Raw genomic sequence first — 27,486 nt, 5'->3', positions numbered from 1 at the left:
AAACATGAGCATCTAGATTTTGCCCTAAGTAATGGAGTACGCACCTTTCAGTGCACAGATGTACCCCTTTTAGCAGCATTAACATATCACAACCTACGACTTCTTACTGTACTGACACAAGGCATATTTTCAGCACGCTTTCTTCCACTCCTGTTCACCTGTGACCTTCTCAATGAGCCAACCATGCATACGTAACTAGCAGCAATGTTTTACTTGTCCTGGGCTCTGCATAAGAGAATAGGATACAACTTTCAGAGAACAATAATTTTGTAGTGGGGTGGACTTGGATTAAAACCATTAAAATCAGTAACAAATTAAGCTAAAAATGATTCCATGACACCCAATCGAAAGGAAAATAAAAATAAGACAATAACTGAGTGAAAGCTGAAACAAATGTAATATACATTTTTTATATCTATATAAAGAATCAATTTATTTTAATTAACTCTTTATCAATGCTGAATGCATTCAACACAATTGTAAGGACATCCATGATCTTAATGCATTAAATACTTAACCGACAAGATTCAAATAGTGCAGGAGATACTGAATGCCGGAGATTCGGTACAACTACTGCAACAGTATTTTATGAAAAACAAAACAATATTTTAGTGCTTCCATTTTACTGTTTTAGTATGCTCATTACTGTATTTTTCCCTTTATAAACTGGAAGGATACAGAGCTAGAAAACATTTTAGTCTTTCACTTTCAACATGACATTTAGTAAAAAAAGTTACAAAACCCATCAGCTTTTAACAAATAAACACACTGGAATTCTTTAGCTAACATAACATGGGATTGTTGCCTTACAGCCAATAAAGAACTTCAAAACAAGGAAGCAAAATGCTGTCTTCAACTGCAATGATGTAATCCAGAGTCATGACAGTAAACTCCATGGAAATAATCTGGAGTTACACCAGGAGTAAGGGGGAGGTGATTGCTCCCTCACCTTCTGAACCTCCAGAAGTCTATTGACTAAAAGCTTAAAACAATAGCAAGGTTACATCACAAAATGAAGCAGCAATTACCTTTGAGGGTACCGTGAGATATTTCAAGACTGAAATTATTCTGAGTCAAGTCAAATGGGTTTAGTGCATTATGATTTGGCTTTGTAAAAACATTTAAATGCACACCACACATAGAATACTTTCATGTCAAGTAATTAAAATCACTGTATATTCTTTACAGGTGACTAACACATGGATTGAAAAAGTGCTGCTAAAAATCCAGTTTAAAAAAAAGTGAACATTTTATGAAAGAAATATTCTATTTGCAACTGTAACTTATGCTATTCATTTGATGGGCTGTGATGTAAACCTAACCAGAAGATACGCTCATATATATAAAAATCAAAACAGGCAGGTTCCTCCTTCCAGGCTGGAAAAAACTCCAAGACATATGGCATATTTAACCAATAAAAGGGAGCTAAGCTTTACCCAAGCCTTTCATAATGCACTTAATGAAATATTTCTTCTTTTAAAAGAACCACTGGTATTAAATAGAGCTTTTTCTTTACATACAGTATTGGTATATACAAAACAAACACAGAACAAAGACAGATGCAAAAAAACCCCAAACAAGTGACTTCAGAAGTTCTGAAGCTCAGGAATATTTTGGTACAGGTCCAAAGTCTCTGGGTTTGAGAAGGCTCCCCGCTGCTCAACTTCTTTCCCTGCAATTATTTGCTTCACAGCTACTTCCACTTTTTTTCCATTTATCGTATACTGAAAAACAAAACCAGCAATGATAAAATTACACTTTTCATTTAGTAGCTTTATAGAAATATTCATGAAACCCTCCACCAATCCCAGAACTTAATTAAAATTTAGCACAATGTCTTCCCTTTTCTGTTACACTTGAGGCACCAGAATCTTTCTTCTGAAAAATCACTTGAAGAATAAGTGGAATTCAAAGAAGAATTTATATGTTTATTATTCTGTTAGGTAATACTGTGAGAACCTGATCAAGCCCCAACTTAAACCAATGAAACTAGGCCAGAATCATGGTACAAACACTAAAAGTCTTAGTGTTTTATGTTCTCACACATCCAATTTTCAAACAATTTTTAATTTTCTAGGGGTGGGCTCAAAAAAAGCCCAACTCCATTGGGCTTTGGGAGAAGAAAACCATGACTTTTGTATCTTAAATGGACAGTCTTTTTCTAATAGGGTAAAGTGAAACACTGAGCTAAAATGGACCTCAACATTTCAATGTTTCAAAACAAACAGTAAGAAACAGAGGCTTCACCTCCACTTACAAATCGCACAAATTCTATTACATTTTGTTACTCTAAAACTAAGGACGTTGCAGAAAAAAAAACCCTAATTCTTCTCTTTTTGGGATTAGACCATTGTAATTTCTGACTAGTAAAGCAGGGTAAGGAAGAACTACTCCAATGTTAACAGGAGCTATCAGGCCCATTTTAGATTATGATCTCTGCTTTTATAGGCACCAAGACTTTAATACCACCTTCCTTGGGCTGGTACCACTGAGAAGTTTTGGGGGATAGCAACTTTGAAAAGCTGACTTACAAATACCTCCTTAGCCTTGTCTGCCTGCTCTGGGAACAGACACCATGCTTGCTTTACTACTGAATCTGCCCATCGAGGAACCCAGGTTGTTCCTGGCCTCCAAAGCCACTCCTGAACTCCGGGCACCACCACTTTTCATTAGAGATCGTTCAGAGCCAGCTAAATAATCCTCAATTCAATACACTCTTGCAATATTGATCTTGACACTAAATCAAACTTTTCCTTATTAAAACTACTGAAGTCATATGTAATCCTACCCTCCTGAACCACCTTAATCAACCACTCTTCCTCCTCAACAATTAGCAACCTAATTTTCACAAGTGCTCAGAAACCAGAAGACCTGTGTGGCCTGCAAGGGAACTGCCCCTTTTAAAAAAAGAGTGGGCAGACTGGTCAGCAAAGCAAATTTGTTTAATCAGTAAACATCTTGTGGATGATGACCAGAATACTTATCTGATCAGGACAGGACTAGAAAGAGTCACACTAAGAGTTTGCAGTATGTTTTTTTAAACACCACATCTCATTAAAAACCATGCTTTGTATTACTAAAGTCCTAATCACTTCAACACAGCTATATTATTTCTACCAATATACAGGGTCAGTATACAGCCAGGATTAGTCTGTATTTCCAGACGAGGATTCAAATACTTTTCTGAAAGTAACAGAAAACAGAAAGAGCTTTCCCTTCCAAGCAAAACTTTCAAAGAAAGATGGGGGACAGCTTTGATCACTTTGCCACTAGCATATTTACCTGAAAGGTAATTAAAATTCACTCAATTGTAAATTCAGTCAAAGTGTGAACTAATTAGTGATCTAAGCAGGCTTTCCTGAGGGGCAGCCCATCACAAACACCTCACTGCCATCAACTTCATGCATTCAGATGATTTACACGATTTACAACTTCAACGCTTCATGCAGAAGCTAAGTTGCAGCCCCCCCAAAAAAAAATCTAAACTTCACCATTTAACAGCTGCAGGGGATTTTACACTCATGCAAAGAAGGCATTTTGAGCCAAGTATTATTTGCCAACAGTGCCCTGAAACATAACTAATTCAACAGATCAGAACCAGATTGCTGTGTGCACTGGAGAGGCTGGCAGTCCTGAACCCTAGACCACTTTCATGGACACCTACACTGGCAGTAAATGGGTATCAAAGACCAAATGACTGGTCTGAAGTCTCAAGCCTTTTCTCTAGACACACTCAGGTCTATGTGCAAATGGACTTGAGACAACTACACTCTGCACCCCGATTCTGCTGTAGAGGAGACCCTAGCATCAGAGAGGAGTATAAAAACCAGGCATTCCAACTAAGGAGTTCATACAGCAAGGAAGGGCACTGTAGAGTAATGTAGCTCCAGAAGACTGACCATGCAGAACCTTTAGCTATACACATTTTTCTCCCCTCCTCTCTAAGCACAAAGATTTTATTTTAGTTACTGCTACAGTTAAGACAGTGAAAGAGCTACATTTAAGTGGCTAAACAGATGTAAAAGTGCAATGGTTTACAAAATTTTTATAAATTTGTTCAGTGCTCTCAGCTTTCATAAGAGTGTAATTCGAAACAGGAAAACAAAAACAAATAAGCTTATGGGTAGCCAGAAAAGCTAAAGTTAAATTACCTTTTTAATGTTTTCCTTTAAAAGGCTTAAGTATATATTACTGAAAAAATGCAACACACATTTATAAACTGAGAATAGGCATTTTTAGGTATTGTTAAAAAACAAAAACATGCTTAGCTGAAAAGGAGATGAAATGATGTTGCTAGGCAACGTAGACAAACTATTTATAAAGCTCGAATACACTTTTGAGATGCTAAAATTTCCATGCATGTGGGTTTGAAGAGCAATGACAACTGCTCCTTAATTGCTATTCAAGGTGACAAAGAAAAAAAAGTAGGCAGCATTTTTCATGACATACCGGAATGCCTTTGGTTTCTAGAATGAGGCTTGGAACATGCCTGGCAGAAAGCGCTATACGTATTGCATCTCGAATTCTTTTCACCAGATCCTCGCTAAACGCATAGTTTAATGCCATCTTCAGGAAGAGAATCACCCTCTCCTCCCCATCTTTGTTGTACTGAGGGACACAGAGGCTATCGGAAACCTCCTCAAAGGCTTCAACTGAAAATAAAGGAAAAAGTCCTTATTAGCACTTGCATTTGTATATTATTCTGCATGCACATTTTTTGTGGTTGCACCAAAAGAAATATCACCTCCCCTAGAGCTGCAAAGGCAAAACAGATGGCCTGGCTAAGTTTATTATACAATGAGCTTCCCCTCTGGGTGCTCTGAAATTTTAACTCCTGCTCAGGTGAAAATCCAGGTTTAAGGATCATATATATTTAGGTCCAGGACAAAGAAAAAAGTTTGCTATAACTTCTGGGACAGATAACAAGCTTTTACACTAAGCCATTTTCTTTGGCTTTCCTCACAATCCCCATTGCTGCATAGACAGAAAACTAACGTGCCTGATCACACAAGAACAAGAAGAGGCAACAGGTCCTTAAGTCTCAGATTAGCACCTTTGCAGGCACACAGTTTCACCACCTTTCACAAGACAGACCTTTGAAATATGAAGCACAAGCTCAAGAACTTCATCTAATTATTAGGAAAAATACAATAAAACCAGTGTTAAGAGCTTGTCTTAGGGGGGGAAAAAAAAAAAAAGAAAAGCCTCACCAGTTAGGTATTCTCTTATAAAAATCTGCATGATATAATTAGTCTGTAAGGCCTTATTATATGAAAGCAACACCTTATGGAGAAAACATCTCAACTACTCATCTCCAGTCCTACAGATACTTCAGGAAAGCAACCAATTTCAAGTCCACAAAACAGACTTCTAATGCTAATATGCTCTGTACCGTCTTTCATTTGAAAAACAGCAAGTCTTTTATTACTTAATCCTTCCAAACACCTTTACAATGCTTACATTTCAGATTTAAGGCAACAATGTCATAGCTGAAAGAGGTGGAAGGTTAATTTCATACCTATGTTATAGATTTCAGAACTTCCAAATCTTACTCCATTTGGATTTAACGTACCATCACTGGAAATCACACACAAATAAAACAAAAGAAGCATTAAAATGTGATTAGAGTTTGATGAAAAGAGAAAAATTGATGCAATTAACCAAGTCTCTCTACATTTCATGTGGTGAATATGCAGCCACATTAGAAACAGAATTTTAAACAAATTTGATTCAAAAAGGCATTTTGCTCGTTAGAATGAAGTTGTACAGAGAACCTCAACATTATTCATTTACCTTTCCTAGTCCCTCCCCCTCCCAGTAGCCTACAAATACACACACACACCACTGACAACAAAAACAGACCAAAAATCTTTGTAGTACTCCATCATATTACAACTGCATATCATTCCTTCCCAGTCTCTTATAGCTGGAACTTTCGTTTCGCATATAGCAGCCTCACACTGTATGTCTGTTGAGTAGGTCTATTTGTGGCAATGCCAGACACAGCTTCAAGGCATTCACTCAACTTTGTTTCGAATAGCAACTTTTAAATGCAAGCAGAAAATTTAGCCTCAGTTGTGATCTTGAATGTCTATGATCGCTAACACAAGCGCAACTTAATACCTGACCTTCTATAATTAGGTGTTGCTGTAAAGCAAGTCAATGGCAAAGCCAAGACCAGAAGCCAAGTTTCCTGATTTACCACCTTGAATGTGCCGCACTCTCAAACTCTTAGAGATGATCATTATAAACCATGGAACACAAAACCAAGCCCAATACTGTCTTGTGTTTACATATACAAAAGTGGGGTAGAACTTTGAAATGGGCTCTCTTCCCTCTAATCCAGCTGCTCTGGTTAATTTAAGGGTTGAAATCTACAATACTGGATTTAACAAAACAAATATAAAGGTAACAGGCATGACAGAATCATGTACATTATGCTCTAAGGTGAAGTTTGTGAATTTGAACACTTGTTTACTCAGAACACTTTCACCAAAATACTATACCTGCGACCCAGCATGACAATTCCTCCTGTTTTGGGATTAATTTTGCAGTAATCACCATGGGCCCAAACACCTATTAGAGAATGGCAGAGATTAAGCAGCTGATTTCTTACTCATGCAGTCACAGCAGATATTTGTGTAACTCAACTCACATAACTTAGTAAAATACACACAAAAATATAACATATCAGATATACTTTGAGAACTACCTACAGCAAATGTAGCAGTACCTAACTACACAAACAATCCACCTTGCATTTACTATAAAGAGCTAGCACACACAAGAGTAGCTCACACATTAGGATCAAACCCTAGGTTATCTTCTGATTGCTTGTTCGCGTGACTATACAGCATCCTTTAGAAAACAGATGAATAGCTGCTCTGAACACCACATTTTGAGGAAACTGGAAGCATCCTCCACAAAGGTAACTATATTCCCCCCAGTCTTTCTTGATCCTCTTATGATGTACAATTCTGTGCAAGAAGCTTTCTGGGCTTGCACAATAGGTCTCAACAATTCCCTAGGGAGCTTATGTGCTTATGTTCTTGATTTGTGTTAATGTGAAATCAGATTTCACTTCTCAGAGCTGGAATAACTTCTGTATTATTTTTTTAAGATTGATACCAGTACAGCAGCCTACCACGAACAGAAATACAAGCCAGTTCTACTCAATTTTTTCTAAAAAAAAAAGATTTAAATTATTTGCACATGCATGTACACATAAGACCATCTTCTAACCTAACTTTTACCACCTTAAGCCCATTTACAAGGAAAAACAGAAAAGGCGTTTCAGACAGAACCTCTGGACCACAGTGATTTCAGTCTAACAACTGTCACACAGATTTTTTTTTTTTCCCATTTATTGTTGTCAGGCTTCCATGCAGACTGCAACTTCCACATTCCCTCAATTTTCCTATATGATTATCTCCTGCTGCACATCCTTTAAATCCACTCTGTATTGCTGCTATTTATAAAAAAAGCTTACATCTCCACAAAGCAGCAGCTTGAGGTCCTGCTCCTATAAAAGCCCCTGCCCAGCAGGCAGCAGGGAGCTCAGCATTGCTGTGTCACATAAGCAAAAGCTCTGGATGAGCAGAGTCCTCCACAATTATTAGGAAGAAAGCCTCTGGCCCACAGTACCTGTTCCTTTACTCTTATCACCACTGGAAGACTGTATGAATGCAGAATATGCATGTCTGAGGCACCACATACCTAAACTTTATGCTAATGAGGTAGCAGGTCAGCACTTATCTTGTAGGACTCGCTCCTCTGGCTAGGTAGGAGCAGCCTGGCAGAGGTGCAGTAGCACTCATTAATGGAGGATTGCTCCCTGACCTATTCAGCACATGCATTTCACACTTATGCCAAGCAGTCTGTCTGCGCTACAGATTATCAGGCTGTTACAGTCATATCTGCCTAATGAGAGCAGGAGCAAAACAGGATTGGAGCTTTCCAGAGATTCTTATTAAATTGATTTGGATCCATATTCAAAACAAAGCACTAGAAAACAGAGTGAGATATTATGAAACATGCCGTGGAGTTCTCACCCTGGAGATCTAGATTCAAGGCTGCACCTGCCTATCACTGGGCAAGAATAAACCTGTACCTTCCTACGAGCAGCAATACAATCTATATCCTTGGTCAGTTTGAGCAATATCCAAAGCCCTTCATTACGTACCTGGGAATTTTGAGAAATAAGCCTTCCTGTATCTGTTTCCATTCTCATCATTCCAGAAGTGCGTAGGCTGACAGGGAACAGGCTTGGTACAAACCAGCTCTCCACTTTCACCCCAAACTGGTTTTCCTGTTTACAAAGAAAGAGGTATTTTCCGCATTTCCCGTCTGTAAACCATAGAGTACCAAAGCAAAAAGCATCTACAGTTATTGCTTACATGCCAGATGCTGATGTAGATACGAGATGAGCTGTGACTAGTGGCCTTAACAGCTTTTGTTCAATTCTTAAACTCATCCCTATCTTAACCTCAGTAACTTCAGGAGAGCTACACCACAGGGTGAAGCCAGCCTGGCTTCCACAGCAATATAGCTAATTAGCATGCACACCAGAGGCTAGAATTTGGCCTGATGTGCCTTATCAGGGTAATGGAAAAGGAGGGCCTTTTTATACATTGATTATCTTCACTAGAGTCCTGTACAATCCAGATCAAATGGATCCAGATCTAGGTTTTGCAGAACATGTTTCCAAAGTAAAATCACGCATTTACAGCTGTTCACCCATCTGATGACTGAAACATAAGTTCATGTAACTACTGTATTTCATAAGTGTACATAATATTCTGGATAATAGTTACCTTCATCATTCCATGCTTCTACAGCCATTCCAAGATTTCTGCCCTGAATTTCTCCTTTGTAAACTGGAATTGTAACATTCTGACCCATGAAACATGAAATTATGTCTGTCCCACCTACAATAAAAGAAGTCTGTTAAAGTACACAGTACTTTCTGAAAAAAGCAAAACTGTTCTAGAGAACAGCAAGCTGCCACCTTTGCCAAATGCTTCTGATTCACATTAAGCAGCACAGAATATAGTCAGTATTATCTGCGACGTTATGTGAGTTAATAAAAAAAGGTTTCTTTTCTTACTTTGTATGTCTTTTTATATGTGTATGCCCTTCATGCAGAATTCCTTAAGGCATAACTTCCCTTCCAACAGTTTCTTTAATCTCTTTTAAGGAAGTTTCCGTTTATATAGGAACAAGAAAATAACGAGGCCCTAGTTTACAGACTTAGATATTTAAGATCACTTAGAAATGTTTTCTTGTTTGTTTTCATTAGTTTAAACTAACCAGTCAAGCTATTCCACTCTATTTACTTAGCTTTTATACCTTGTTTTCATTAGCCCAGAGGTTGGGGTGGGGGGGAAACAATGCCTATAGGATGAACAGTTATCTTAATAAAAATAGATACTGTCAAAGTGCTTACTTAACTGGGATATTTATAGTCTTTCTATGACTTCAAGGAAAAAGAATTATAAGATATAGATCAATTCTGTTAGCTTGACTCATAAAAATAGTCTTCTGCATTTGAGACTATTAATGTCTATAGTAGCAAGTTCGAGATTCAGCACTACACTTACTAAGACCAGAGTCAGAGGTGACTTCAGTAGCAGAAGAGTCAAACTTTCAAAATCAAACTAAATTGAGTTAAAAAGCCCTTTGAAAAAGTCAGTCCTCATTACAAAGCAGAATGAAGAGTTCTGTGGTGGACCTTACGTGAATAGAAGTTGCCTCCGCTAGCACTCCTCACAACAAACTGCACAGTATGTGGGCTTGATATTTCTCTAATTATATAATTTACAGAAAATCTGTCTGCAGTGCCAATTACTTGGCACAAAAGAATTGAAATGGGAACATGGAAAAACCTCACCAAGAGGTATTTTCTGCTAAAGTCAGCTATTTGCAGAACAGTATGTTCTGCAGGTTAATAGACTCTTTTCTTGATCTCACCCTGCTACCCCTAAGGACAGCCAGTCAAAATAAATGATCCTGCTTAAAAAAAAAAGCTAAAACCCCAAACATCTACCATGTCAGAAACATTCCACCTAAAAGCCTTTAAGTGTACATGCTTCATTATGGCACACTGAATTATGCAGAAAAATCTCTGCACTAAAAAGACAATTAATTCCAGTTTAACTATAACCAAGCCTGAATGATCCAAGGCTTAAGCTTCCCAAACATACAGCAGCAAACAAGCAAGAAGGAAAAGCACAGGCAATGAAGAGAATTAGCAAGATGCACGCAGCATAAAAGCATCACCTGAAATGGATCCCAGGAGGAGACTGCTTTTTATGTGTTTGTAGACATACTCATAGCTTTGAGATTTGAGCGGTGATCCTGTAGACAGTATAGTGTGGAGCGTTTGGAGATTGTGTGTTTCACCTTAAAAAGGAGGAAATCGACCAAATAGGTTAAGGTAGAATTTTTACAAGAGATTATAACTATTTGTCACTACAATCCAGAATAATTACATAAAGGACTTTGTGACAAGATACAGGGCCAGAACCTGGAGAGGAAAGGCAGGAGGGAGGATAGAAGGGATTCAATAGCTATTTGAAGCTTACATGGTTTTAAATTTTTTTCTTCCAGCACAGCCAGCCACTTTGCACCCGTTCCAAGGATGGTGATCCTAGAGGGGAAAAAAGTTTAAATGTTTTGCATATTTCAATATGCTAAGATTCTAAAGACCTGCAATTCCCACTTCAGTAAGCAGAGGCTGTAGACACTCTGTATATTGATTGGTCAAGCAATGCAGTCCCCTAAAGCTTTCTAAGTGCAAGGCAAATCCTTCTGAGCAATCAAAATTAGCCAGATCATGTCACTTCTGCAGCTTTGACACTTTTAATTCTATCTTTAAATATTAAGCAAAAGTTTTCCCACCTCGTGGAAAATGTTCACTTTCATTTACAGGAATTCGTAACTGCAGAGCATTCCAAAGACATCACAAAATGTTATAACATTTACCTCATTAATGGGCCATAATTGCCACTAAGCTGTTTAACACAAAACTGCTGCCTTGTTACACTCTTGCATATAAAAATTTGCCATTTCAGGGCACAGTTTAACAAAGAATACTTCACTCTCAAGACAGCTGCCAGTGGTTTTCTCTTAGATACCTGTTCAGTTTCCACTGATCAAAGTCTGACTTGCAGGTGCCTAATTGAACATGAAATTCAGCCTAGCTAACTGAACAATTGAATTCCGCCCTTGCAAAAAGTGTATTTAGAGCTCTCCAATACAACATAATTAAAACTTGAAATGAAGGCTGTACCCCTTCCCTACTCTATCAATGGAAGTGCTAGTTTAATGTTTCTGCTGACTTTCAGGAAATCCTCTTCCCTGCCTTCTGCTAATTCATTTTATATTACAGCAATAAACTCACTCAAGAAAATGCATAGAGACAGATAAGGGTAAGGGATACAGTCTTGAGTGCACAGAACATGAGCAATACATACATCAGGAGAACTTAAAGTAAGACCTTGCTACCTTTGCTTTAACTCCAAAGGCAAGATGGAAGGTAGAGCAGCTCCTGAGAGAATAATACAGTTTCAGAAACAGAGAGAGGGCTATTTCAACACTATCAAAAGGGGCCATCTTCCTTTGCCATTTAGGTGGATGACAGTTACCTAGAGGCTGCCACCTCTTGGGTAAGGCCAGGGACAGACTATTTGCACAAACACATTGGTGCACAGAGCAATTTATCAGGTACCTGGGAACAGCACTGTGAGAGCCCACAGAAGTACACTGCTCCTCCAGTTATCATGTACCACAATCACATGAACTATTTTTACTCTTGTGTAATACCTTACTTTCCTTCCATGCTTCAAACTATTGCTTATTTTACAGTTAGAATATGTAATGCTTCTCTGTTTATTTTTAAGCTCTTTGACACTTCCTCTACAGCACATGTAGCGCCTAGTCTCCTATTATTTTCTTCCAAATGCTATATAATTGGTAGATGGTAACTAAATACAGTTCACTTGAACAGATCTCTAACTGATGTCCAGTTCAGTAATTCTTGTCAGGCAATATGAATATCTTGATGATACTATAAGAATATGCTATCTAAAGGAAAGTATGGTACATCTTCACAGAAGTAAGGTAGTCTTAACATGTTGAAGTCTTTTTTTTAAATATGTAACATATGACTGGGTTGGGAACAGACTGCATTATGAAGTACCACACAGATGGCCACCGCTTTTAGCACCAGATTACAAAAGTGAGACATGCAGACACATTTCAGATATCTTCACTTACTTTTGGCATGTAGAAACAATGCTTAAAAATAAGCTCTGTTATTTCTCGATTTTAAGTTTTTGCCTGTTGTTCTACTGGGGTTTTTTTTTGGGGGGGTGAGGGGTGTCTTAAGTTTGTGGGTTTGTTTTGTGGGGGTTTTTTTGGTTGTTTTTTTTTGTTTGTTTGTGTTTTGTTTTTCTGGAATCATTCTGACTACGGATTAACCTTCAATTATAATAGGCAGAAATAAAATGTCAGTCTTTAAATATTACATGTCACAAAAGACAGAGTGAAGTTTAAATTATTAATTATCAAGAGTCAGAAAGTGAATCTTTTGGCATCCACTTTCCACCACAAACAAATTAATTTTAATTACCAATTAGAAGTGACACTCATTATTTTACCAGTAATATCATTCAGATCTACTCCTTACATCCAGTTAGCAAAACAGGGAAGTTACCAAAAAAAGTTTAACCAGTGTACAAAGCTAAATACCACCACAGGATTTTACAGCTGTTTATCCAATAGCTGCCATTTCTCTAGGCTTCGAGAGAGGGCACTGTGAGCATTTTTAAGAGCAAAGAACTGTGTAAAACAGTTAACGAACAGCTTGACAGGGAGAATTAGGCATTGCAGATTAAAAAGCAAAATATGAAAACATAAGCAACCCTGCTGAGCCTTTCCAGTCAATTTATGTCTTTAAGTCAAAGTGCTATATTGAGTTTTATGTTGAGCTGCTTGAAATAAAGGATTCTTATTTTCTAAGTCCTGAGTGTGCTCAGAAATTACTCTTCAGATTGCTCCCAATTACTGCCTTTTGAAAAGGCTGCTCTTGAAAACTGACTATTGAACCAAAATTCTTTGTTTGCTTGGAATCCAAACACTTGACTCAAATTTGAAACAATCAGCTCTTTGTCTCTTCTGCTCTCTCTCAAAGACTGTTTTAGTACAAAACTTTAAAAAGTAGTTCCACTCAAGGCTAAGCCAAAAGATAAATTATGTCATGCTACATACTAGTTTCTCACCAAGGGAATGACACCTTTAATGAGGTTGCCTGTATGTAGTCATCATAACAGAAGCAAAGACCACTATCCTTCTATTTAATCTTGTTTACATACCCTAGTCTGTCAGTCAAGTCCCAGAGCACATTTGGTGACGGAATTAGAGGAGATCCATCATACAGGACCACTGAAGCGCCTGTAGCAAGTGCAGTCACTAACCAATTCCACATCATCCAGCCAGTCTGGAAAAGAGCAAATACCTACATTAGTTTCTATCTTTGTCAGCTAGCTGTCCGCTTTCCTGGCAACTCTGTCACAGGACCAGGAGTGTTGCTTGCTGTCATATGCTGGTAGAGGAGCTACAGGCAACTAGCAAATGACGGACAGGTAGCTCTTGGCAAGAATCTGGACCAAAGCATGCTCCCTGCCCTTATGCAAGAGGTGTCATCTTCCCCTGCACTTTCCTAGCCCAAAGTTTTCCTACTTTAACAAACTGTTAAACCAACACTTGAACTGATGTTCATCTCTGCTGAGTCTGTCTAATCATATTATTTAGGAATCAGAAAATAAGGCTGGAGCACTGTTTATCTTCTTACCTGTCCCAAAACTGCATCAGCTACATGTTCCTCATGATGTTCATCTAACTTATCCTTACAAATACCTCATGAGATGGGGATTCCATACCTCACTATACACACACCTTTAAAGCATGAGTGAGCAAGAGACAGGACAACTGTGGGACAAGGTAATTATAATGATTCCTCCATGGAGATATTACAAACTGACTAGCAGTGTTAAAGTTCAAAAAGAAACTCATGAGGAAAGACATTAGCCTTCTCAAACTGTTACAGTAACAGAGGACTTTGGAATAATTTTCTTTACCACAGCATTAGAAAACCTCACCACATAACTGAACTCCTACATAGATCAGTTTCATTCCCTTTCCTTTACTAAACTTAGAGTTGTGCAGCTTCTTTCCTCCCCACCAAAACAAAGACATAACAGAAATTCTCTTCTTCAGTATGGTCAAGCCTTGCATGATGCAGGAAAGTGGAGCCTGTTCTGCAGGTGATATCATTGAGGCAGTTAGATCAATAAACCTAAGAGACTAAAAATCTATCCATTCTCCTCACTAATTAGATCAGAAACACTTAACATGGGTTTGACCTTTCATCAGAAAGGTCCTTGTTGCATTTTACTATTCCATCTGATTTTTTTAAACTCAGTTAAGTAGGACAATCCCTTGCAGAACAAGAATTAAAAATACATAAGCGTACTTGTAGATTTGTAGGAAAAGCTCTCCCATCTTTATAAGAAAAACATATTAAAGTGTTTTTTAAAATGCCTTAATAAGCCACACTTGCCGTTGTATAGTACATAATCACGTCATTGCTGGTCATGTTGCCATGAAGAATATGTTCCTTCAGATGCTGTATTAGTGTACCCTGAAAAAACATAGTGAAAGAAAAATATAAGTTCACATAAATGAAAAGCAAAACTGACAGCACATTGAGACTTAGAAAAAACTAATGTTGTCAATCCTTTGCAGGATGCACTCCAGGATTACAGGCAAGTATTTCCTTTAACCACAGCTGAAGTAAATCCCAGGGCCTACCTACAGCAGCAACAATTGCATTCTCCATTTTCTCACATAACTTTTCAGCCTCTCTTATTAGACCTCAGCAATTCTCACTACACATCACTCATAATCCATGGAATAACTAACTTCCTTCACTTCCAACTCTGCCCAGCCATCAGAGTTGCAGAGTACTCCACGCAGGCTATAATTTTAACAGCATGCTTTTACCAGTCAGATTTTCCAAGATAAGCCCTTTGTCAGAGTTTTATTTTCAGTGTATCTAGGCACTGGGAGGAACGAAGGACCTAGAGCTGCTATAAACTGCAGAAGCTGTTATACATTAATGCTGTTTATCCAAACTATCTATTAACATCTAGGAGACTGAAGTCCAAACTATACACATCTCTTGTAAACACTGAAGTGACTACCAATGTGAAAAATCTCACTGCTCAAAGCATCAATATGAACAATAATGTAGTTATATATATTACTTCCTTTTTTCTTTTGTTGGAAATTCCACTAAAGTACCTTTCTGATCATCATTATAGCATAACTTGTTAGGATAAATAAATTTACAAAGTACTTCACTAAGTCACTTCACTGCAGTGACAAATTAATGTGGTTGATTTTAAAATAAAGATGGTTTTTGCATTTATGCAAGGAGTTATAGCGGAACTATTAAGAGCCTCATAAGCATGAAACAAGATTTATGCTGAAAGAAAATAGATTACAGATAAACATTTGAAATGAAAAAGGAGAGTCATAAAACTGGCACATGCTTCGGGAGAAAAGGCAGAAAACATTAAATAAAGGAGGAAATCTTATTTTCTGCTGGCAACTCAAAGGAACCAGGTCTGAATTCACCTGCCGCTGTTTGAATACACTCAGGTGTCACAATGCTGCCACCTAGCTATAGCTACCACTATCTACATTTAAAAATTGAAAAAGAAATTCGGGATTTAGAAACACTGTGTCTAACTTAACTGTTAAGGATGCCAAAAAAATTGCAGGTGTTAACATAATTATTCCATTTATAAAAGTAAGCACATTGCCTCTTCAGGAGAATCTGAAAGAGCCACACAAAGCAGTGAACTTAAAAGTCAAATGCAATTAAAATAAATATTGGCCTTTTTTTTTTTCCTCAATTTAGTTGTTGCTATTCCACAGTTTTGGAACCAAAAGGAAAATTTTAACAATGACTTCAGGTAGAGGCTACGAACTATTCCCCTGCAAAATCTGGTAACTCTCAGTCTGGAAACAAAGGTATTGTGGTAGAAGGCATAGCTATGATAAAGAGCTAATGGCCCAAGATGCTCTCAAGTTTATTTATAGGACTTGCTTATTTATAGGACTTGTATGACCCTCAAAATAAATCCTAAGCATTTAACATTTCATGACACAGATCTGGTAGTGATAAAGACTTACTGGTCTGCTTGTCTTCACTGGGCATAACATACGGCTGATAAAGTGCTGAGCATCTGGAGTGTCAAAAAAATCACTAGGCACTGCCGTCCCTGAGCCAAACTCTCGGCACATAAGGGACCAGTGCTAAGCGGTTACATAGCTGAGAGAGAGCAGCTATTCACGGCTGCTGGTCCTGGTCTCAAACCAGCAGTGTTCTCTACAGCGTTCAGAGAGAGTCCGAGCATGAAAAACCCTTAGAGAGATTTGCCTACAGTTCACACAAGAAGCCTGTAGCAGCACAGCTATTTAAGCCCAGGTCTTGTGAGTCCTAACGATGGATAGAAATGAACCACTTAGGATTTTACAAAAAAATTCTCTCCTTAGATCATCAGGAATATGGGATAACTGAGAAGAGGCCTGTATGAATGGGGTAAGAAGCAAACCCAACATTTTTAGGACTTCAAAATAACAATTACTGACTAATGTTTTTCAATAACCCTCCAAATGTCTTCCTCTAACACACCCAATTGTTTAAAATAAGATAGCTTTGCTTCTAAGACCAGAAAAATCTTACTCCCTCTGAGGCACTATTTTTTAAATCATCTCCCATGACCTGGCTTCATTTTCATTATTTACATATGCTGTTTCACTGCATGTAAAGAAAACAGAATATGTGCAGAGAAAACAGACCAGAAACATACTGCAGAATTAGATAAACTGAGTTGTGAATTTAAAGCAAGCTGCCTATTAGCATATATAAGATCAGTACAGTAACAAAACAGCATTGAAGCGCACTGCAAATAGACAACAATTGAATGTCTTTACTGAAATGTCATCTCTTCTTGCATTTTTAACTATCAAAACCAAACTTCGGTTAATCTGAGGCTGGAAAATGAGACAAAGATCATGGGCTAATTCTACTTTTGTTGAAATCAATGAGAATCCTCCTATTAATTACAGCGGAAACAAGATTAAGCCAAGAACAGAGGAACCCAATCAAGTGTGCAGAAGACATCCAAGAATCTCTTTGCATGGATTTTACTGTAGGCCCTATTCAAACTGACACATACAAAGCATGCAAACCAAGGAAGCAAAAATGCAACAATTTGCTTTTAGAGCAGAGGTGTTGGCACCAGAACTTAAAAAAAAAAAAATCACCCTACAATAGAGGAACTACAGAGCTGCTCAGTGGGAACACAGAATCCTCATCAATAACATATCCTATTCAATAAACCATCACATTCTCTCCTCCCCAGCAAGGATGAGTAGTCTGTACCTAAACTCTAAGAACTCTATGAACTGAAAAGATAATTCAGGTGGAGAACAGAAGCATGATTAAGGGCAAGCTAAGCACCCATGCAGATAACATGGAAAGAGAAAGAACTTTGTAACAGAAAAGTCCTGTTGTCCGATCTACATCTGTGTTTTTCATCTCCCTACTGTTTACCATGCATTGCTGAACAAAACACCTTTCCTGGTTTTGCTAAACCATCTTTGCAAGTACTTAACCAGTCTAAAGCCAGCACAGCTTCAAAACAGCTGTCAAACTTCAAAATATACCTCCTCCTTTCTTCTGCACAAACATAGGATTTGTGTCCCAAAGGGACCATTTTATATGTCACATGCTGCCTGATATGATCTCCTATTGATAATATATAAAGCAGAGTGTTTATAGGCAGCACAGGATTTGTCTGGGGGCAAATCTTCCAGTCCTTGCCATCAAAGAGGCAAGAATGTACACACTATGGGTGTAACATCAAAGCGATCCTGCCCTCAGGCTACCTACACAACTCTATAGCCAGTCTCGCAAGATGCTCATCCTGACTATCAGAGCAAACGGCAGAAACAATGGACACTGGCTAATAGTTTAATTTATACAAGTTGGTACAAATGTGCTAGACAACACATTCTGCCTGCCTTCAGGGGAAAAAGCCCTGCCTTTTATTAAGAACTATACTAATGGTAGGGTTAAAGTTTCAACACTATGCCTGACTGCTGGAGTCACTTCCTGAATTTTAATAAGTTGCCTAGAACAACTTTTAGAACATGAATAGTAAATGGAAAGCATGTGAGCACAGGAGATTTTGGCAGTAACGTCATATATACCTTTAGTCATAACAAGACACTACCTAAAGCAAAGCTTCCATACAAAGCAAAACCTATATCCAAAGAGAGATAGCTAACCTTCTGGCTTCCTTCCTTAAAATAACACTGATGAGAATGACATGCTCTGGACTGATAAACGTAGGGAGTAAAGTTTAAGGTCAAAAAAATTCTAGATAATAAAACCTGCAAGCTTCCTATGAGCCTCAACTTGACAGTGTCTAACAATCAGTTCCAAACACCCAATTCAAGTTCTTTGGTGCTTTTTCTACAAGTATCAGTTGGGCCAGTTCTGCGAGTGCTTTTGTGACAGACACTTGCTCCCAGGAAATAGCTGAAATCTCTGAAAGGTCTCCACGCCAATCTCTAAACCAAATTATTTTATGTCCTTAATCCATGTTTGCTTTCAAACGGTCACACAATGAAACTTCCCATTTGCACAAGTTATTGAAAAACTGTCAGCCATCAAGTCTTCCTTAAAGTACATTATGATACAATACTGTTATAGGAAAAATATAACCCAGGTAGTTATATATAGATAGCACAGCTCCAGGAGGGAAGACATACCCCTGCTGAATGAACCATGCATTTTGGTGCCCCTGTCGTGCCTGATGAATACATGATAAAGAGAGGATGACTGAAAGGCAGCTGTTCAAACTCCAGCTGGGGGGGCTGGTCTCCTTTCCCAGTAGCAAGGAAGTCTTCTAAAAAGACACTGCATAAGAGGAGAATAAAGGAACATTTCAATTTTTTTTTTAAAGCATTACCCCAGTCCATATACAAGATTACCTCTGTATCTAACAGTTCTTTTACAATTAACTATCTACTCACACTACATATATTATTTTTATTCCTAGTCTTTCTACTCTGTTTGAATTGCTAATTGTTTTGTTTCCTTTTTGTTTAAAAAAAAAAAAAAAAAACATTAGTATAATATTGAGATGTAACACAACAAAATCAAGCCAATAAATCTGCACCTATGACCAGCTGCCAGCCTTAACAGCTCAAAGCAGGCTGGAACAATCTGACCCTCAAAGTCTGGAACTCAACCATTTCCAAAATGTATCCAACATACGTAAACCAGACTAGTAGATAAGCAAGACAAATTATCTCTAAAAATGTCACGTAAGTTATTAATTGTTCATCTCTGGAAGCCACTTTCTTCTCCCTGCTATATGCTATTGAATTTTGCCTTCATTTGAGAACCATTAATATCAACAGTGGTTTTGTAGAAGCAAAACATCTCCAGCAACATATTACTTCTGTTTTCAGTATGCAGCTGGACCCACATTAAGAAGTTTGGCTAAATCCTAGCTTTTGCAAGTTCAAGAGGTCAGGCAGCTTCAATAGCTATCAGCATCCATCTCATCCCTAGTTAGGACAGTCACAGCTCAAAAGCTCCCATTACCTGTTTGGAATCTTAGAAATATCTATGACTTCTCTTGAGAAGACATATGGAATCACCACCACTTTTTTTGTATCTGGAAGCCCTGGAAGAAAGAAGAAAAAAATTTCCCACATTCAGTTACATAAATCAAAGGTCTTTTCTGTCTGATTGGATCATACAGTGTAATGCACTAAGTAACAGAAATAATTCTGATGTACTGAGTATTGGATATTGTTTTAAATGTTAAGACACCCCAAAAGACTGAATTGTTACCCAAGACACAATTTCCTCAATATTGCCAGCCTTTTAAAAATACATGTGTAAATCTGCAAGCTTTAACACTGCAATACTACTTCATTTGCCTTCAGCAGCACTTCACTTGAGCTTAAAAAAACCCAGTATCATCAGTCCCTGTTCCCCCCCTTATATTGCTGACTAATTTACGATGATATATTTAAGCTAAGCTAGCAAAAGTCTCAGAGTTATACAAGAGACTGGTTAGTTTTTACACAAATCAGTTCTGAAACTCTAAGTGGCCACAGAGATACTGTAGAAGAAGGACAGCAACAAGCAGTCAAAAGCATCACTCTTAGTGGCAGTACAGGCTTTGAGCACTCACAGAACTGCAGCATAACTAAGACTGATGGTATGCACTGAAATACCTTTTACCACACTAAGCAGCTTTTCCAAGTGGTTATGTTCTTTGCCATTGTATATAACAGCTTCAACAGAGAAGATGAGCTTAGGCTGAATTTGGGAAAATCTGTCCAGTACGCCCTAGAGACAAAGAGGAAAAACAAGTTAAAACAATGAAATTAATTGCTACAGTAGGAAAACCTACTGGATGCTAAATGCAAATCTCAATTCAAACAAGGAATAAGGACAGGAATTAGAAGGAGAACTGTTAAAAGACTGCCTGCCTGTCTTTCACTCACCCAAGATCTTCAAAGTGCAACAGGTTTGTAACAATCTTCATGACCCCCAAATATATCAACCAATAACAAAGATAAAATCACCACAGATCATAGAACATTGTTCACTGAAGGATCAAGTTCACAAAGCTATCTAAGCAGTTAAAAATTCACCTTGAGAATCAGACTTACAAACTCATCTAAAGAGGGTAAGCATCTAACTGATGTGAGCAGGAGTTAGGCACTTCACTTACTTGAAGGCCCACAAGACTCCTGTCTGCATCTGCAGGCAGGTGCTCTATGTGCCCTTCTAAACTGCCCCAAATGCTGCTTTGACAGTGTAGTTTGGTCGTCTGCACAGGGGGAAAAGTGAGAAACACCGCTCTTCTGGAAGATGCACTTATCATACAGCAAGGTGGCACTTCACCTGAACTGACAGCTTTGTTCTGCTAGGATTAACAAAGGAAACTGTACCACTGATTTTTACCAGAACAACTAGATATTGAAAACACACACATACATACTACCAACAAAAAACTACCACAGCTCCTTTAGAACCTCTGGGGCACGACACATTCAAATGCTAAATTTTCAGGTGTCTCCTCCAGCTTACACTGTTTTCAGGAATTTACCATAGCCATTATCACATTTGAGAGAAAAACCCTTCTAGCCTTTATTCTTTTCTCAGGTACACTGCATGCAGCAGTCTGCCAGAAATGGATTTTTTGTATTCGACAGCAAGCAGCAAATCCTTTTAGTAACAGCTCTCAGCACAGAGTAATGTTCATCCCTCTCTAGCTACATTACTCGAAACATTAACAACTACGAGATCACTCAATACTGTAAAATTGTCAGCTAACTGTTCAAGAACAATCCCCTAAATCATGTTGCAAAAATCAGACTTCAGTCATGTGCTTATTCTTCCCAGCATTCTTTATTCATCTCTGTCTCCTGCTTTGTCCTCTGCTTTGCAGCCAAAATGAGAGACAAATTATTACCAAATCAAAAGACCAATGCAAAAACACCACAATCAACTAATCTCTATTAAAACTCCTCCTTTCCAAGCTGGGCTGGTCAGGGTTGCAAGAAAGGCTACTGCAAAAGTACAGAGGTCCTGTCCTGACAACCTCTCCAGATTGTCTTTTTAGGAAAGCTCACTGAACACCACAGGTAAGGTACAAGGATATGACTAAACATAAATACGCGGCTGTCTCTGCTGAATATGTCACTTAACAGCTTTCTCTCCAATCACCCAAAGATGTATTTCCTTCTCCTTGTTCACATCATAAGAAAACACAGTGATAATGCATTGATGCCTAACTTTATCAATTAGTTTAAAACAAAAATCCCCAGAATGTTTTGGTGGCAGAAGAGGTTTTCAAGTAGCCCCTAATGTATTAGCTAACAAACTCAGAAATGTAGATTCAATTAATACATTAAAGTAACTCTCTAAGGGAGTATGAAATCAAACGTCCTGCTTTCTTAGGTATGTTATCATACCTACTTCTTTGTACCATTTTCAAAGAATGGACCGAGCAGCCAAATTACACACAGCGTGGGTGTGTGCGCATATACACATTCATGCTGAGCACAGAGCATATGTACCCCATATCCATGCTGCCTGGTGTTTAAAAATGAAGACCAATGAGAGGACTAAGGGTACGCTTAACAGAAGAATCAATCTGGAGAGAAGTGTGAATCAGAAACAGAGATGACTACAATTCTCAGGGTCTTACTAATCCTGCTAACACACCCAGTTGGATTCATTAGCACTGGCAGGATCAAATCCCACAGGGCAGCCTGGTATGATACAAAGGCAATACAAACAGATGGAACATGTAATTGCTACACTGGAACTTTAATCCAACCAGATGGCTCAGCAAGGAACTGCCTTCATGAGAAGCTCAGGTATACCAGACATGGCTCATTCTATTCTATGAGCCTCAAATCCAGTACTAAAAATTGTGCGGGGCCCCATGAATGGAGCTGCACTGACTTTGCTAGGGCTCACCAAAGGCTTCTCACATAGTCCTAAGAGCAGAGCCTCTTTTTAAACTTACATATCCAACAATTTCTTATGCACAGGCCGCAAAGAACCACTTTCCTATTAATATATGTAAATGGATAACAGGGACTAGAGAAATGAAGCAAAAGCTGCCAAGAGTGGCATTCTGCGTGGGAGGGAGCTCACTGGTTCTCTGACAGCAGACTTCTGAACGCTCGAAGTCTTGGGATATATGGCATTCAGAGCCTGCAATGTGTAGGCAGTTTCTGAAAAGTGACATTAAGCTTCACAAAACATATACACAGAATTGGATTTGAAATGTTGAAAACGCTACACTATTTCCCAAAACACAGACAAAATCTTCATTTACATTAACAGGACTAATGCAACTGCACAGAAGGAGGAATATTTTTCCTTAGGGTGGAAGCCAATATCCCTGAGGACCTCTGCTGATCTCTCTCAAGATTTTAGGGTTTGAATTCATGCCAACACATGCTGCCAAGCCAAAGGGGAATAAATGATATCGATGGCACTGCTGCTCCAAGGCTAAGTTTCATTAAAAAAACTATACAAAAACTAAATAAAGCTGGGCACTGAAAATAACAGCACATCAACATGGACAGAAAACATACCAGTACTCTGTAATGAAAGCAAAATGAACAATCTTCCCCCAGATGAGAGATCAAATCACATTGCAAAGAAAATACTCCATACTGTCATTTTCTGAGCAAGCAGAAATATTTGTAGAACAGATTGATCATTACATGCTGTAATGATTTTTTTTAATCATTTTTTCCCCAATGAGACACCCGCAAGTGTAAGAAAGTGGGGTGCTGCTGCCCTCTAGCGCTAATCCAGAGATGACAGTTCCACACATTTAACCAGCTACTGGGGTTAAAACACTTGAGATTGAGGGTATGTATTACCTAAAAACTTTGGTATTTTCTGTGTTCTGCAATGCACAAACAGTACATTCTCCAAATGCGTTCATGCGAACTTTTAGATAGAAGACAGGTTCGACAATCCATTTTAGAAGTGATTGGTATCTGTTGCTGCTTATGATGTGTGCTAAAGACTTTCCAAAGAAAGCAGAAGATATTCCCAAAGCCTCCAGGGCATACTGTAACATCTGTTTGGCTATCATGATAATTTTTACCATATTTTACACACAGCATTTATTCCTACACTAAAAAGAGTTAAACAGGTTAGTGATATTAGCCTGAAATTCCTCACCTTGTTGGCAAACAGAGTCTTCTGGAAAAGACCAGCTGGAGTGTTGATCAGTTTACCCATGTAGGAGGCAGGGGAAGGGACTACTTAGGCAAAGAAACTGGAATGTGGCTAAGCAGCCTAGGGAAAGATTTGGGGAGGAAGGGCCAAGCCCCAGACAACTCTGTTGCATTACTGCTCATTTGCACATTTAATACAGCAAAAGCTCATCAAGACTACGGATTCCGCCTGAAAATATCCCAGCAGTGAGTTAGCTAAAGATACTCAAATTACTATGCTGAAAGTCATTATTGACAACTGAAAGCATGGGTTTTCGTTCAGTTTGTGGTAGCTAGAAAAAAAATCTGGTGTACTTGGCTGTGCCAGGAGGTGGCAGTAAGACCAAAGTGAACAGAACCTATCTGCCACTTCACATTTGACTGAAACACAACGATAGCTTTTCTGCAACAGGCAATAAGGCTACTCACGTTAACGCCAAAGTCTGGTGATGTTGAACTCCAGATGGCACCAATACTTGCAGCAGCCAGCATTGCTTCCACCGCATGAATGCTGTTTGGTAAGTAACCTATGGCAGAATTTGAATCGTTAGAGATGGAAGAAAACTAAAAAATATCAAGTCTTACAAAAACTATAAATAGCCAGTTTAAACAGCTTAAAAAAAATGAAAAAAGTCCTAGACTGAAGCATCCTTTTAAGTTTTCCACACAATCATAATGTCCTCCTTCAAAGTCAAATCAGTTACACAAGGATAGAAATAATGCCATGTATAAAAATAGTTCTATCAGTTTTTATATCTACAAGGTTACTCCCAATTTACAAATGTTTCTGCTTAGTTAATGAGACTTTCAGGATAAGAGAGCAGCATGCTGAAGAGAAGAACTGGGAGAGAGAGAGTAAGTTTGTGGATTGAATAGAGTACATAGAGACTAAGAATACAGCACCATGCAGGGGAATAGAACAGGTCTTCAAAAACAGTCATTGGAGAAGGAACAAGTATCTGGAAGGAGAGATTATAAACACTCAGTTCAAAAGCAGAGATTCAGCTTCACAAAGCTAAACATTGTCTGTTAGACACTGCCAGAATCTTAAACACAAACAAGCAAAACCAGCATCTCAGCTGATAGGGGAATAATACAGTGGGACAAGCCCTGGAACACCCCCACACAAATGTAGCTCTTCAAGTTTATCTCATTAGCTTGCAGCAAGATTTCAAGATTTAAATTCAATTTATCAAGGCATACAGAAAAAAAAAATGTCAAGAAAGTTAGATTTTCAGTGGGCTCTATTTGAGCACTTCTCCAGAAGGGGCCAGGTGGCTGAGATTGACTCTCAACTGATCAGAATCCAACCCACAAATGAAAACATGCAACTGAAATTCACAAACTACACTACAGTAGATCAAAGACCTGGAGTTTCAGATCACCCTTCTTAAGCAACCAAAAAGATGTCCAAGTACTTAAAAAAAGGCACATGACAGGCCTAATCGCAGTACTTGGACATCTAATTAGAATTCAGTGTTTGAAAGCAAAGTTAAATGGCAATAAAAATGCTTTCCAACCCATTTAACAGAAGTGGTGAGCACTGACAGATCTTGGACTGCAGGGCAAGTTGCAGGTGCTCCACAAGTATCTACCAGACAGCAAAAACTCACTAGTGCTAGGCACTTTTCAAAGACAGATATTTATGGATGTACTTTTCAGGACAGGAACTAAGATCACAGATCTTAGTAGCAATTTGTGTTACATTAACTTTATCAAGTAGGAGGGTGTTGAGCTTGATTTTTGCCAATTTATCTACATAGCTTGAAAAATTCTATCCGTTTTCAACTTTAGAAAAAGTAGACTTTAAAAGTCAGTCTTAACTTAAACTGAGATTTTTCTTCACAATTCAAAAATCAGTGAAATCAGTTCCTTATACCAGCTTGACCACTTCAGTTAACCTGTAAACTGCTATGCTTTTGGGACTAGCAAGTTTGAAAACGGCATTATGACTTCAGCTCAATAATTTCTGGAAAAAACCCATGACTGTGAATAAAAACCTCATACCATGTTAAGATATAAATTACTCCCTAGGACTAGCTACAGTTTGTGGTGTTTTGTTCAGTGAAGTTCTTCATGTACATAAAGTGCAGCAAAACCTCAAGCCCATAAAGGCAGTATTTATTTTGCTATTTTTCCCTTAGGGTCAAGGTTTATGATAAAAGGTACAGTATCCCAAAATGTTAGTGATTTCTTTTAAGAGAAATCTTTCTCCCTGAACAATAATTTGAAATATATGAACCAGAACAGACTAAAATGTCATTCTGTGTGATGGAAGCAGTTCTTTTTTAATTTATGCCAGATTTTTTTTGAGCATTTCTTGGGTGGGACTATCAGGGGGGCAGAGTGCAATGAAAGCCAAAAGATGTCTCTTCATGCTCTGGAGCAGTTACTACCTTGCCATAGCTGACAAGCATCAGTTCTGTTATAAGCAAGTTCTCCTTTTCACCCCTCCTACAAAACCCCTCAAGGCAAGAATACAAGTCTCTGCTTGTTATTCCGAGCCAGACAATTAAATCATTACTTTCATTTCTCAGTTGGCCTTGAGGTGGCAACTGAGCCTTCAAGGACACCAGCCAAAACTGACAAAAGGTATGAAACATGCAAGGCAAATTACTCTGCATTTCTGTATCTTTACCCGATCATTGCAGGCAGGCAGCCTGCTGGCTCACTGGGATTTTCACATAGTTGTCCTAACCCCCGACACCAGGTATTATGAATAAAAATGTGGTTTTATTCTGGAAAGAGATCCTCCAAACATAGCAATGTAAGAACTCATGTTGCTTTTCTCTTGACAGCTCCCAACTCTAAATGACACAAACTACTCCTCCTGTCAGTCTTTCAGATTAAAACTGGATTTTCAGAAATAAAAATTATTTCTCCCTTTCTCACATCAGAGATTCTGCAAACCAATTACAGCAACTGTCATGTATGTAAAACTCCCTGCATTTGACTGTGCCCCTTGAGGTATCAACTGACTCTTCAAAGCATTCAGTAGGCTGACACAGGTCATAAGCATCTCAAACTCTGTAAAACAGGAATGTTGCTGACCGAGAGGACAAAAAACAAAATCCAACTTTTTTAGCTAGATTCACATCAGGGGTCACAGAACAGTGACCTATGTGCAGAAGCTCTGTACTACAGAAGAATAACGGTACAGCTAATTTAAATATTCATCATATGTTTGTTCATATATTTAACTAGAGCCTCCACGTTCCTTGATACAATATTTCAGCTAAGGATCAAAACTAGCATTTGTCAACATGGGCACAGTCTACAGAAGGTACTTCTCTATCTCTGTGTCTTAACTTACCCCTTTCTTGAAGCTGGTAAGAAAGGTGGAAACCACCCTCTGTTACTAGAAAGAGGAGGATCTTCATACCCTCTTTGGGTGAACTAGAAAGCAATTGAATTAGAGGCCTCCAAACACAGAAGATGGGAACGTAGCAACTAGGAACCCAGAGCATGTCATACCAAGGGTCCTAGCAGCACTCCTCCTGACTCATAAGTATGTGTAAAATCTCCTTAAGGACAAAGAAATAAAAGCTTTACTTTGACATAAAACCTGTGACA

The 27,486-nt window shown here is 38.4% G+C and overlaps 1 protein-coding gene across 1 annotated transcript in view; it reads right to left on the bottom strand.

Moving 5' to 3' along the window:
• Positions 1–401: 401 nt before the first annotated feature.
• AACS (acetoacetyl-CoA synthetase) overlaps positions 402–27,486 on the bottom strand; it is a 46,947-nt gene continuing 19,862 nt past the window's right edge. Inside the window, exons 5-18 of the mRNA XM_009473083.2 lie at positions 24,343–24,440; positions 20,392–20,506; positions 19,751–19,832; positions 18,910–19,057; positions 14,621–14,701; positions 13,374–13,498; positions 10,584–10,648; positions 10,279–10,401; positions 8,814–8,927; positions 8,183–8,308; positions 6,507–6,576; positions 5,519–5,577; positions 4,450–4,652; positions 402–1,724 (exon numbers count right to left, since the gene is read on the bottom strand). Of these exons, the coding sequence (XP_009471358.1) occupies positions 1,587–1,724; positions 4,450–4,652; positions 5,519–5,577; positions 6,507–6,576; positions 8,183–8,308; positions 8,814–8,927; positions 10,279–10,401; positions 10,584–10,648; positions 13,374–13,498; positions 14,621–14,701; positions 18,910–19,057; positions 19,751–19,832; positions 20,392–20,506; positions 24,343–24,440 (1,547 nt within the window). The 3' untranslated portion in view covers positions 402–1,586. The remainder of the gene's footprint in view (positions 1,725–4,449; positions 4,653–5,518; positions 5,578–6,506; positions 6,577–8,182; positions 8,309–8,813; positions 8,928–10,278; positions 10,402–10,583; positions 10,649–13,373; positions 13,499–14,620; positions 14,702–18,909; positions 19,058–19,750; positions 19,833–20,391; positions 20,507–24,342; positions 24,441–27,486) is intronic.

The sequence above is a fragment of the Nipponia nippon genome, unplaced genomic scaffold (genome assembly GCF_047370975.1).
Source record: "Nipponia nippon isolate SJK-2023a ecotype South Korea unplaced genomic scaffold, ASM4737097v1 scaffold_18, whole genome shotgun sequence".
NCBI lineage: Eukaryota > Metazoa > Chordata > Aves > Pelecaniformes > Threskiornithidae > Nipponia > Nipponia nippon.
The sequence above is the reverse complement of the archived record's forward strand: the minus strand, read 5'-3'. Positions and strand labels throughout refer to the sequence as shown.